Below are 13,859 nucleotides of genomic sequence, written 5' to 3' on the forward strand. Positions count from 1 at the left end.
TTTTTATGATTTTAATTTACTCTGTTTAATCTGTTTGGTTAAGTGGTATATAATTTGTAATATGAGACCAATTTAAAAGCTAATAAACAAAATGTTTTAGGATTTGGCTGATAATATAACCTATAAAGAAAAAGAGAATTAAACTAGCAGCATAGAAACATATTCAGTTCATCAGTTTCACTGGTTTTCATTGTTGTCAAGCCTGTTGTGTTTCTAAAATGTTCATACTGTATTTATATAATAAGTGCTGGGTAGATTACAAATTGTAGGCTAGTCTGTTACTGATTAGAAATCATGTACGGTATACCACATTGATATAAAAATACAAAGGGAAAGAAAGTATATTCAATTCTCTGTTAACCATCAAAACATATTATGTCAGGTTTTCTCAAACTGGGGTTTGTGAAAGAATTTCAAGGGGGGTTGTGAGGTGATCAAAAGCTAATAATAGTAATATTTCAATCATAAAAATGTAAAATTAAAACAAATGAATAATTTAAAAATAAAAACATTAAAAACAAAACACTTACTAAAAAGCATGTATTACTTTATTTACCTTCAAGTCACATGACCATTAACATAGAACCGTGAACATACAAATGTGTGGTTAATCTAGATCTAGAAGACTTTCCAAACATATATATACTTTGTGTGAATAATATGTAATCATGTAATGAAACTGTACTGTTTATGAGTATTTTTAATCGAAACACAAGAACTTAATTTTGGAATCTGTTTATGTAATCCAGATTAAATATAATCACTTACTACCCAGCACCGTATATATTCTACATAATGTATTAAACCAAAGATTTAACATGACCATAATGAAGGATTATGAAGTAATATAAAACTGAATTAATTAAAAGTGCAGATGGAGTACACTGTAAAAAATTACCGTGATTTTAACAGTAAAAGACTGTAAAAATGCTGCGGTGAAAAACTGTTAATTGTTTTCAGAAAGTTTCCGTACTATATACGGTGAATAACTGTAATAGATCTAACGGTACATTTAATGTAATTTTACGGTAAAATACCGTTAAATTCAGTTTTTGAAAGTGAAAAATAACAATTCATTGTAAAATTTAGTGAAAAAACGTAAATTGACATTCCCACAATTCCCTGTGTGACACTTCACATTTGATATATTTTTGTTGAAATAACTCTGTTTCTTATTAGTTTTTCTCATTTTTTCTAATAAGTTATGTACATTAGGGTTTTATCTTACATCTAATGTTGTTAAATTAATGTTTATTGCATTTTTAAAATTTCATGCATGTTACCATGATGGTGTTTAGTGTGTGTGTGAATGACTGTGTGCACCTTCTATATGTTAGTGTTGTCCTCCTCAGCTTGTGGAAAAGCTGCTTGTGATGAACTTTGATTCATCATGTGACTCTTATCAGCACTGTGTTTGGTGACTGTCAGTGTATTATAAAGATACAAAACAGATATTAGTACTTCATTAGGTTGGTAAATTAACATTATATCAGTTAATGAAATATGTTATTTTACCGTAAATTTTACTGGGATTTTTTTTTTTTTACATATTTAAAATGTAAAATTCACATGTAACTCCGTAAGTATGTTTATGGTTTGATGTCATTTTTACAGTATTTTTCTGGTAACCACAGCTGCCGGTATTTTTCCGTAGAAACAACGGGATTTTTTTTACAGTGTATCATAGCCTGTTACAACTTTTGTGCTCAGGTTAGTGATTGAATAATACAAGATCATGTATAAAGACACAAGTACACAAGAGCTGTCACAAAACAAGTGGCTTAAACATGTCCTATGAGCATGGTTTAATGTTGCAGATCACTCCACTCTTGGGCCGTAGAGTTCCAGTGTCTTTAATGTCGAAAGACTGTCCAGGAACCAGACTGAACTCAAATCTCTGAAGCAGTTTGGCAAGCACAACTTTTGCCTCCATCTGAATGTTGAAACACAACAGAGTTGTCATGATCACAGCAAATGTGCCACTTGGAAAGTCTACAAATTCTGAAGGAGAAAAGGAGGTGCAAACGTGTGTTTGTGTGTGTGCTTCATCACCTGTGAGAAGACCTGCCCTAGACAGGTTCGTGGGCCAAGTGCAAATGGGTAATAGCAGTAATAAGGCCTTTCAGATAAGAACATAATTTGAATCAGCAGATTTCCTGCTGTAATTTCACAATATTAAGGTGCGATCATGTCATAAATACTGTAACTACAAAATAATGACTTGTAAATAGAGTTAACATCCACATTGAACTCATAATTGCAGCTTGTAAAATCTGTATTTTTTGGTAAGTCAGACTTGTACCACCTGGCTGCTGTAATGCCATGCGGAAACAAATGGTAAAAATGCTAGTGTCTTCAGCAGTAAAAGGTAGTTTTTTTTTTAATAATTCCTAAAATGAATTGACTATTTTTAATATCTTAATGCATGAATAATCTATAAATAAATGAAAGACATACAATACAATTGAATGTAGCTAGGACAGAGTAAAAAAAATCCTGCTAAATAAATGTAATGACTTATTTGTTGTATTGTGGTTTTGCCTAATGATTCACTGCATTAATGGTGCTGTTTAATAATCCTGAAACTCCAAGTAGAACACTACAGGTTGTTAATTATGACATGGCGTGAATGCAGAATAACTACTAAAACTAAAATGAGACTGTGAATAGGTGATAATGACTTACTTTGGGGCATTCACATCAAATCTCTCAGGATCAAACCTCAACGGATCTTCAAAAAAAATTTCCAGTCTTTGAGAGACATAAGAACTGAACTGTATGGAAAAAGGTGAAAAAAAATGGTTCAAAATATTTATGTATTCAAATACAATTAAATAAGTAAAATTGATGACGCCATTGTTGTCTGAATTTATTGCCAATTTGAAATTTCATTCGATAGTTAAAGGGATAGTTCACTCTAAAATGAAATGAAGTCATAATTTACTCACCCAGTTGTTGTTCTAATACAGTCTGCCACTCTTTCTTTTTCAGACAAAAAAAAGGAGAAATTTACAAAAATGTTCGCTCTGCATCATCCATATAATTGCAGTGAATAGCAATTTTTTTTTTTTTAAAGCAAAAGTAACACTGAAAGGTCCCATGTAACGTGTCGTATATCCTATGTGTTCTGGGGGTTTATGATAGGTTTGTTAAAAATCTAACTGAAATTTAATGTATTGTTTAATGAAAATCCTGACCTCTGTGCACAACTGCACAGACTCTATTAACGCCGCAGTTCATTCCGACTCACCCAGAAAAAGCACCCGCATTTATGAGAAATCAAGATTAATAAAAATGCATCATTAAATGCAACGCCTAGAAATCCCCCCAAAAAAGTATCTTTGTATTTTCTTCACTGAGTTGAACATCTCAGGACTGCTGTGCACAGAATACCAATGGCCAAGGTCAGGATTTTCGTTGAATGATACATAAAATTTTGGTTTGTTTTTTACGAAACTCTATCATATATGCCTAGAACACCCATAATTTATGACACGTGCTGCAAGGGATCATTCTGTGATCCCTTTTTTCATAAACTTGCTGGTGTTTATCCACTTCCATTATATGGACAAGCGTGAGCTGGACATTTAAAAAAAAAAAATCTCCTTTTGTGGTCTGAAAAAGAAAGAAGGTCATATGGCATTAGAACAACACCAGGGTGAGTAAATGTTGGTGAACTAACCCTTTAACTAAAATATAATATATCCGAACAATGTTGAAGGTTTCTTTCTTTTTCCAATTAAGTAGACAGGAGCTGTATTTGTGTGACAAGAAATAGCTGCCCCAGGCAGGTACTATGATGGCCACAAGCATTACTGGGAATTTGGCAATACTCACAGCAATAGAACAGTGCCCTGGGACTTTCACCCCATTTATAACCATGTCCTCATGCAACCAGCGATTGGTTCCTGGAGCAGTGGGGTACAGACGCAGTGTTTCCTTCAATACCTAATGCATTGAGTCAATAATACACCATTCAAAGAAATGGATACAGAACAATTTGTGTTTGTAGCATGTAAAACAACATCTCTGTAGACCAGGGGGGCCAAATCCTTCTCCTGGAGATCTACCTACAAAGTAGATTTCATATACAACCCTGATCCAGAACACCTCTCTGTAATTATCAAGTGCTCTTGAAGATCTTAAATAGCTGGTTCAATTGCGTTTGATCAGGGCTGGAGCTGAACTTTGCTGGAAGGTAGATCTCCAGGAACAGCATTGGGCACCCCTGCTGTAAACCAACCTGAGACAAGTAAGTGAATTTTCCAAGGTCTTCATATGAAATGTCTCTCTTTGTACCAAGAACTTCATCCACTTCTGCTTTAGCCCTGGGAATGAAAATAAATTCAAACTAGAGCATTGTAATACAATACAATGTGAAATAGGTACACATTTCCAAGACATTTTTTACCGTTTATATATCTCAGGATATCTCCCTAATTCCATGATTGCAAATGAGAGCTGATTGGCTGTTGTCTCTTGCCCTGCAAAAGAATCAAGCGCTGTTTATAATGGCAGGAGTTTATGAGCAGAAATCAAACAAAGCCGTAACTCACCAGCAATGAAGAAAGTCACGAAATTGTCCAACATCAGCTCATCATCTTTTGCATTATTAACTTTTTCATCCTCTGCAGCAAAAATGGTTAAAGTGTTAAATATTTAAAAATGGTTAAAGTGTTAAATAGTTATGTAACTCTACCTAGTTTTGAATGTTATTATTGGGGCTATTAACTGATTAAAATTTTGAATCCAATTAATTACATAATATGCTGATTAACCACTTTAAGGCCCTGATATACTTCAAGCAAAATCAAAGAACTGGTGTGACGTCATTTAGAAAAATAAGCTTTTCTTAAAAGATGTTTTCTCACCACTGTCATTTTTGTTGTGTTTATTTTGTTACTGAATGGAAAGTGTGCAGCACATATTTACATATTCATTTAAATGTCACTCTCAGCAGTGTGGGCGGATCAGGATGTTTGCTAACAGTATAACGTTAGTCAGAACAGAAACATGTTAGTGCTTTTTTATAATTGCTGATGATCTATGTTAACATGTTAGATGGACATGGATGTCTTTAGTTGTCAAGTTGCATCTTGCACCATGAGAGCTACGTTTTTAAGACAATGTCAAGTTACATAAAGTGTAACTTTTTCAAATGTGTCTGATTCCTGTAATCTGTCTTTGGACAACTTGTATTTGAACTTGAACTGCTCCAATGGTAAGTTATTTACCAATTTTTCCACAGTCATTAGGTTTAAAAGTAACAAACACAGTTTAACTTTTTAAAATGTGTCTGACTTCTGTAATCTGTTCCTCTGGGTTGTGCTCTGGGCAACTTGTATTTGAACTTTTTTATTGCTCTAATGGTAAATTACTTATCAAATTTTTGCACTTGTTAGGTTTAAATGTGGTATAGAGTATGATTTAATGGTTAATTTTTAAATAATTTTTAAAAATTATTAATTACATTTTTTTTTTAATTTGCAGCCCAGTTACCTGTATAACAAATGGAAGAATGAAAATACACTTAACTATTTAATATCACAGCCACTGGAGACCCACATACCTGCTGTTCTGAGGATTTGTGTGAGAATGTCTTTGGGGACGTCTTCTCCATTTTCCACAGCTCTCTTCCTGTTCTGTATCCATTTTTCTCCCGTTTTACGCAGGAGTTCAGTTGCATCTTTAACTTGCTGTATAATCTTCCAATTCTCAGGAAAAAGCTGTGGTGCCCCATATAAAACATTATACAGCATTATACTACTTTAGGGTGACATAAGCATCTTTAGATAAATTCTTACCCTAAAAAATGGGTCTCTGAGATCCAACACCATGCCTTTTAAACACAGCTCTACTGCATTCTGGAAGGGGCTGTCAGTTTGCGCCAAGAAATTCAAATCAACACCGAAAGCCACCTGTGGATGAAAACATGACTACTAAGTATTGATCAACAGCTGATTTTACTTCCCTTCTATTAGACTTTTCATTGGATTAGCGGAAAGGAGAGTGAAACCTTGCAAATGACGTCGAGTGTGACACAGTTGACCAGGTCGTGCATGACGGCAGGTGTTTTGTTCACTGCTATTTCCTCCAGCTTGTCCATTAGGCGCTCCGACATCTCATTAAATGTGTCCATCAAGCCTCGTAAGTATCTGTATGAGACAGCATCAGCTGAGGTGCATCTGTATCACATTTCAGTATATCAGAGATTTTTTGATTTTCACTCACGAGCTGCTAAAGGCAGGATCCATGATGCGACGCTGCCTGTACCAAGTGTCATGGTCCGCTGCCGTAATTAGCCCATTTCCCAAGAACCTGAGAAGATTGAGTCATGTGACTTATTCAACTATATAGTCACCACTGTCAAAGCAAATCCCATAAAACATTCAAATTCAAATATGAATTAAGCTGCAGTCACATTAGACTTTGAGCATGAAAAAAGTCTTCAACACATGTTTTTAAAACATAAATTCAACATAAAATAAATAGTAATAAATACAAAAAAATAGTGTAAAAATAGTCTACAGTCTATAGTCCTTTAAACTTTCTCTGGTTTTCCTGCATTTGTATTCATATGAATGGAAGTCAATGGAATGAGAAGTGTAGTGTAAAAGTGTAGAGCTGTCAATTTAGTGTTCTTTTAATCACGCCCATAACAAGGGTTTGCAAACCTAATTGCTGTAATTTATTTTAATTTGATGAACTAATCAGTATATTATGTAATTAATATGATTTTGATTTTTTTAATGATTGACAGCACTACTATATAAATAGTACAGTTACATCCAAAAATGCATATTACTAGTAGGTGAAAAACAGTATGTGAAAAGAGCAGTTTGTCTGAATTCACAACAGTAAGTGAAAAGTAACCAGATGATTTATTATGTCTGGCAAGATTTTGTGTGCATTTGATGGACACTTTACTGTCTTATAGAGCCACGGGAGAGGATTTGTGAATGGCAGTGAAGCGATGCATTTGATGTGAGTAGGTCACATGACAATTACAACATGGCAAATGTAGTATGTCAAGATTACAAATCAAAAAGAAGTTTTTTTTTATAAATAGAAGTTATTAAGTAATTACTTGTATAAAAATAGAGTCTTGTTTGTTGTGGACAGGCAACAAATCTGAAATTGTTGAATCTACTTTGAATCTACAAAAATTTGCTAGCTGTATCTAGTTAATTGCTGCAAACAGGAGGGGAAAAAAAACACTTCATCCTGAAAATTTTAACATTGCTTTTGTAAATGTGCAGGAGCCCATCAATTGCAAAATGGCATTGTTTGCTTCACTTCACAATAAGCAGACACTAGTCTAAAAAACAATTAAACATTCAGTCATTTGTAATGGGGTAATCAATAGACTAAACGTAGGCAAAGCTTTCCAATGAGTGAAAAGTGACTACAGTATTTCCTCAAATGTATCAAACTCTGAGACAAATGTTCACAATTTTTAATACTCTTTTAATACTTTACTTTTATATTAATTTCTTTTTTTCTTTTTTTTTTTACATTTATTTTGATCACAATTATCACATGAAATGGTTAGATGAGATTTCTTTCAAATGTTCCTATATCACAGCAGTAATGACTTTATGAATTTCTTTACTTATAAGATTGATACAATCAAAAGAGAAAATTGCAACCGTCTATTACAGTATTGCTACAGTGCACTTAGCTCTGCATTTGACATTATCACAAGTTCAGTATGGAGTACCGCAAGGCTCAGTACTAGGACTGTTGCTTTTCTCCCTATACATGCTACCCTTGGGAGATATCAATAGGAAGCATGGCGTTAGTTTCCACTGTTATGCTGACGATACTCTATATTTCTTCACGGCCAGACAAAACATACAAATTCACAAAATTAACAGAATGCATAGTTGATATAAATAAATTGGATGACTAGTAATTTCCTACAACTAAATTCTGAAAAAAACCTCCACACATAAACTAGAATACTCTCTAACACTTGATGGCTGCTCTGTCAAGTCTACATCGTCAGTTGGGAACCTGGGTGTGCTAGCAATCTTTCATTTGAAAACAAATGGCTTTGATGCCATCGCTACAGATCAACGAAGACCATGAGACAGCCAACTTCAACTCCCTTCACACCAAATGCTGGTGTAATGTATGGAACTGGATGAAATATATTGAATAATATAAATCCATAATCTGACTTGTAATGCAGCCTGGAATTAAACCACACCATGTTCCTTCATCTAACCAGGAGAACTGGTCCCTTGACTGATCCTGATTTCTCCTTTTATCTCCATTTTGTCTCTGATGAAGTTTGGGTTCATTGCCGCTGTTGCCTCTGGCTTGCTTAGTTTGGGACACTTAAAGCCAAAATATGTAAATTTTTGCCACTAGAGGTCACTTATTCAAAACAAAGGCGCCTTGATTTCATGGAATCATGGAATGAGTTGTCTTCACGTCTACAGCCGGTGGAAAAGAATCGGTGTTCATGGATGAGATTATTAATGTTACTGTAGTATGAAGCAGAGTAGGGCCGAATGTATGTATCTGAGACTAGACTGCACCATATCCAGAACAAATTAAACATACCTTTTTCCAGACAATTGTGAAGAAATTGATTCAGAAAAATGGTCCAGCATTTTGGTGGGGTGTGGTAAATATATAAAAGAAGTAAGGGGGAAGTACACTCAATACAAGATTCTTCATAGATACCACTACACTCCAGGAAGACTTTACAGGATAAAATTGATTTAGGACAATTTGTGCTGCAAGTGCCAGTTAGAAACTGGTACCTTTTTACATTGTATTTGGGAGTGTAGCTTAGTTAAACCATTCTGGAAACAAGTTATAGATCTTCAGCTGTATTTATTAGGTAACAAGTCTCAATTACCAAATGTTTCTAAGCGTGTACTTTCTGTTATGATGGTATGTATTGCAATGGCTAGCAGGACTATGCTGAGACACTGGAAGACAGTGAAAGCCCCAGAACTGAAAGATTGGGCCAGTGCAATGATGGAAATTGCTTCTTACGAATCTATTCTTAATAGAGTAAATGGTGTCAAATAGGATGGGTTGTCTCCTTGGGAAGAGTTCTGGACATATATTACAGTAACGACTCAGAATGAATAGATCGACACTTAGTGATACGTCTTGTATTGTACTTTCTTTAATGTTCCAGCTGTGCCTGTAGAAATCTGTAACCCTGTATTATTATTATTATTATTATTGCGATGTACTTTTGATTCCCATTCACCTTCCAATAAACAATAAATAATAATACAAAAACATACCTTTTTCCAAACAAGTTAAAGAGCCGTTTGTAGACAAAAGGATCTTTGAGATACTTAGGTGACATCAGGATTGTCTACAATAAAAGGGCAGAGATTTTTTTTATTAGATTTTGTGTCCAATACTTTTTTTTTCTTTTCATAAAAACATAAAAGATGAAATATTTACCTTTGTAGCCTCAGGACAATGAACCATGATGACGACATAATGAAAACTGTTCATCCTGTAAACAGGGCCATATTTTTCTCCCCTTAAAAATAAGAACATGGTCACATTGGTGAGAACGCTTTACCAGAATTCCCCTGCCTAGAGCATCAAAAAACAGTATAGCCCTGCCTATATCTATATATTTCTTTAGCAGGCATTTCCTCACTTCAGCTATTCAGTGAAACTGACTGTGTTTTTTATTATAGTTTAGTAAATGTATAGATTGATGAAGTGCACAAAAATGACAGAATTGTAAAGCATAAAACTGTTATTTTCCAGCAGTTTCTCAGAAGCTTACATGGCTTGGGAGGGTTACTTTAAAAATGTATTCCATTACAGTTACAAATTACTTCATAAAAAAGTATTCAGGAATGTAATCCAAGTACCACAATATAAAAGTAATGTAATCTGATTACTTTTGGATTACTTCAAGGTCACATATAAAGAAAGAAAGAACTAGATAAATTGCATTTTTAAATTTAATTTTAATTATTTCTTATATATATATATATATATATATATATATATATATATATTAAATCTGATAAATTATCTATTGCAGTATTATTATTGTTGTTGTTGTTTATAGCTTAAAAATATAAAAGTGACATCAGATTATAACCAAACTGAACAAGTTCGGATCAGACATTTCTGTTTATGTTTATTCTGCTTTAATTTTAATGTTTAGCATTTTGGTTACTTTTAAAACCTATTAAAACTAAGCAATCATGTCTCATTTCCACAACTTTGGAATACACAGCCCTGAATATCCTATATATGTAAAGGGCTATACAGACATCTAGTGGCTACAGTATGGTATTACAGATTATTTTTTAGTCCTTTGATAATGAAAGTGTTTTCGTAGGTGGAAGGCAGAGTTTGCACTGTACAACTATGTTGTTTATATTTTCTTCTTTGAAAATATAATTAAAAAATTGTTTTTCCCTGCATGCAGCATCGTTTCAACTTGAAACGATGCTGCATGCGGGAAAAACGCTTTCGATTCATGAAACTTTCGCTGTTATTTTGTTTTCAAAGAAGAAAATATAGTAGCAGTGATTCAAACTGCATCTGAGGAGATTGTAGAAGGGTGTTATTTGCGCATGCACCAGCGGGTGGCTCGCGTGAGTCATAACTGGCAACAGAACCAGGAACTAGTGTATAATCAAGCAGCGCTTATGATGTTATTATAGCAAAATAATGATTCATTTAGTTATTTAGTTTTAAATAAAACCATTGTAATCCTGATAATATTCCCCCTTTTTTAAAAATGTAACTGTAATCTGATTAACGTTTGACGTAACTGTAACGAATTACAGTTACTGGATTTTTGTATCCTGATTACGTAACGCCGTTACATGTATTCCGTTACTCCCCAACCATATATTGCAATAACATTCAGAATTTCTTAAGCGTTAAGAGTTCAAATAATTTTAGGTAGCCTACTACCTTTAAAATATTTAAATTACATGGAATCATTTGACGTTTCAGAGTAAAAATGTTAAACAGTACAAATCACACACACACACACACATTCACAGAGAGAGAGAGAGAGAGAGCGAGAGAGAGAGAGAGCGAGAGAGAGCAATATCACTAGCCAACCTGTGGGATAGGCTATGATAACACGGTATTACATAACACTTGACACATGTTTTGTAGGTGCAAGGTCAAATCAACAAGTTTTGCAAATAATCTGATGCGTTGAAAAAAAAAAAAAAAAAAAAAGAAAAAAAAAGAACTGTTCTTACCATTGAAGAAATAAGTCGTGCAGAAGGATTCCCGATTTCATCACTCTATTGAAAGTTGGTATATGCCCCAGCAGAAAACTGTCAGAATATCAGTTTTCATGTTAATTTTTCTGAGCTTTGATCATAAAAACAAAGACGGACTTATTGCAATACCGTTCATTTAGTTGTATCAAACACAATCATAACATAATAATAAATCCTTAAAGTTTCTTACTTGTCTCTTGGAGGTCCAGGTATATGATCATATTTCTGATGAACATGTCTAACATACAGACAATATGCAAGAAATGCACTGAAAACAGCAGCGAGCAGGTAAAACATTATATATGAGACCCATTCTGAGATCATGATGGTGCTGTGCAATAGCGCAGTTTAATGTGCGTCCTGCTATCAAATATCAAACGATTTAATTTCCGGGTCTCTGGACTTTGTTCTGAATGGTTGTGGACATAAGAGGGCAGTACTAGCATTCTTCCAATCCTACTTTCCAAAGGAAAACCAATGTACTGTGAAGAACTGCAAGTTATCTAAATAAGTGTAAACTTTTATGCTGTGACTGCTAACTATTTCTTTTATTTTATTATTTGACCATTTGCAAACACTTATGTCTATAGTCTACTCTAGATCATATTAAATGTTGTTTTAAAAGTTTTGTCATAGTGACACGTAATCCTTCTCTGGTTAAAATGGTAGAAATCAAGTCGACACTGGGCTCGCCCCAAAATCATTCTGACACAAAAAATGTTGTCTGAGATTAAGGTATTCATGTTTTATTTTTATTTTTTATTTTTGTAAATTAATGACATAGCTAAACTGTAAAATTTAAAAGTAAAATAGAAAATGTGTGTTTGTATGTGTTTATATTACATTTAGTCCCCACAAGGATAGTAAAACCTGAGATCACCTACATTGTGGGGACCAGCCTGCGAGGGAAAAGGGTTAATAAACATGCTAGCCTAAATTTTTTTTTTTTTTTTTTTTTTTTTTATGTGATGGGTAGGTTTAGGGGTAGGGTTAGGGGATTGAGTTCAGGAATTTACTTCAAATCTGCTTTACTCTTTCCCCGCCACTGACTGAATTTCCTGGCCATCCATGTTTTCACTGTTATACATTAGGGGGCGCTATTACACTTCTTCTGAAAGAGGAAAGAATCACCTGATCAAAACATAGGCTAAGAATAAACAGAAACAAGCATTGGAAGATTGCTCATGCAAATGTAAAATAACACGATCATCAACATTATTCAGAAATGAAAACTGCCTAACGTTACCAAATGAAATGTTGAAGCTATGAAGAGGAAACGACTGTGAGGCTTTGGAGGTGTTGATGGACTTAATCAATCTGTGTTTTGATCATTGTTCTGAATCCCATCCGGATGTAGTCTTTGATAAAAATGTGATTTTCTCAGCTTTTTGTTTAAAATGTTGATTTTGTCATTTTTTATGAAACACCCACATTCAAGTGTTGATTGATGAAAAAAAAAAAAAAAAAGGATGCATGATGATACAATAAAATGTTTTTAAAATGGAAAGAGTTGAAGTATAATTATAGGTGTATTTCAAGTAGAAAAAAACTAAAAAAAAAAAAAAAACTAAATAGGAACAAAGTAGTATACTTAAAGTGCAAAAATAATATATAAATAGTAAACTGTATGTTAACTTAAAGACAACTTACAAGTATACTTGCAGTGTAAAACTACTGAACTAGTAGTTTACTTAGAGTATATTAAAGTGCACTTTCATATAGAAAAAAAAAGTGCTACAAGTAAAAAAATAGTAACTACCAGTATACTTGTAAGTTCACTTGTAGATTCAGTACAAATGAGTACTAGTTGTGAACTAGTTGTGCACTCAAAGTTTACTACTGTACACTTAAATGTATACTTTTTATATAGTAAAAGTGGGCCAATTTAGTCCCAAGCATTGAAATAGTACACTTACAAGTATAATACTACATTGACATCAGTATACTTACCACATAAAGTATTCTTAAAATGTACTTGAACATTACTTAAGTATACTTGATAAAATGAATTTCAGAACCAAGGCCACTTGTAAAAAATTGGTATACTTGTTTTGTATACTTGTTGACTTGTTTACCCAAGAACTATAGCTAAGAATTACTAGAATTTTATAACAAATTTAACCCTAACAAAAAAAAAAATTTAACCCTAACAAAAAAAAAGAAAAAAAGCCTAACATATGAAATAGTATTCTGATTTTTTTTTTTTGACAAAAAATGTGTTTTTTGTTGAGTATTACATTTCATACATCAGGATTTTATGGCTCATATAGTATGATATAATATGAAGCTCACACTTGAGGATAGAAACACCTCAGATTTTATTCAAAGATATATAATTTGGTGTACTTGCTGATATTTATAAGGCCAAGGAGATGAAATTCTGATAACTGGCAATGCAACTTGATAAGATCTTTATAACCGCACAACAGAACGCTAACATAAAATGCATATAAATATCACTCTGTATATCCCGATAATATGTCTGAATGAGATGATATTTAAATGCATAGTTTTATGATCAGAGCTCTATCTGTTTTTTTCCCCAACAATAAAAACTACAATGTAAAAATAAATGTTCCTCAAAAGCCTGATGTGATTTGTCATAATTGA

General features: G+C 33.4%; 1 protein-coding gene across 3 annotated transcripts; it reads right to left on the minus strand.

The window, feature by feature from the left end:
- Positions 1-25: 25 nt before the first annotated feature.
- On the minus strand, positions 26-11,635 carry LOC137019317 (cholesterol 24-hydroxylase-like). Of its 3 annotated transcripts, none has more exons than XM_067384639.1 (15): positions 11,440-11,635; positions 11,226-11,303; positions 9,439-9,520; positions 9,273-9,346; positions 6,232-6,318; positions 6,017-6,155; positions 5,805-5,918; positions 5,570-5,726; positions 4,557-4,628; positions 4,412-4,484; positions 4,244-4,328; positions 3,838-3,948; positions 2,686-2,774; positions 2,053-2,119; positions 26-1,933 (listed from the first exon to the last, which is right to left on the minus strand). In XM_067384639.1, the coding sequence occupies exons 1-15, from the start codon at positions 11,571-11,573 to the stop codon at positions 1,793-1,795; spliced, it is 1,503 nt and encodes a 500-aa protein (XP_067240740.1). In that variant the 5' UTR covers positions 11,574-11,635; the 3' UTR covers positions 26-1,792. The 3 variants fall into 3 exon arrangements, 2 of the variants coding, with proteins under 2 accessions (XP_067240740.1, XP_067240741.1); XM_067384640.1 differs by having other exon boundaries at positions 11,226-11,340; positions 11,440-11,562; XR_010894988.1 differs by lacking the exon at positions 26-1,933 and adding an exon at positions 2,949-3,615 and having other exon boundaries at positions 2,083-2,119.
- Between the last annotated feature and the right edge of the window lie 2,224 nt (positions 11,636-13,859).

This window comes from Chanodichthys erythropterus, chromosome 4 (assembly GCF_024489055.1).
Source record: "Chanodichthys erythropterus isolate Z2021 chromosome 4, ASM2448905v1, whole genome shotgun sequence".
Lineage (NCBI taxonomy): Eukaryota > Metazoa > Chordata > Actinopteri > Cypriniformes > Xenocyprididae > Chanodichthys > Chanodichthys erythropterus.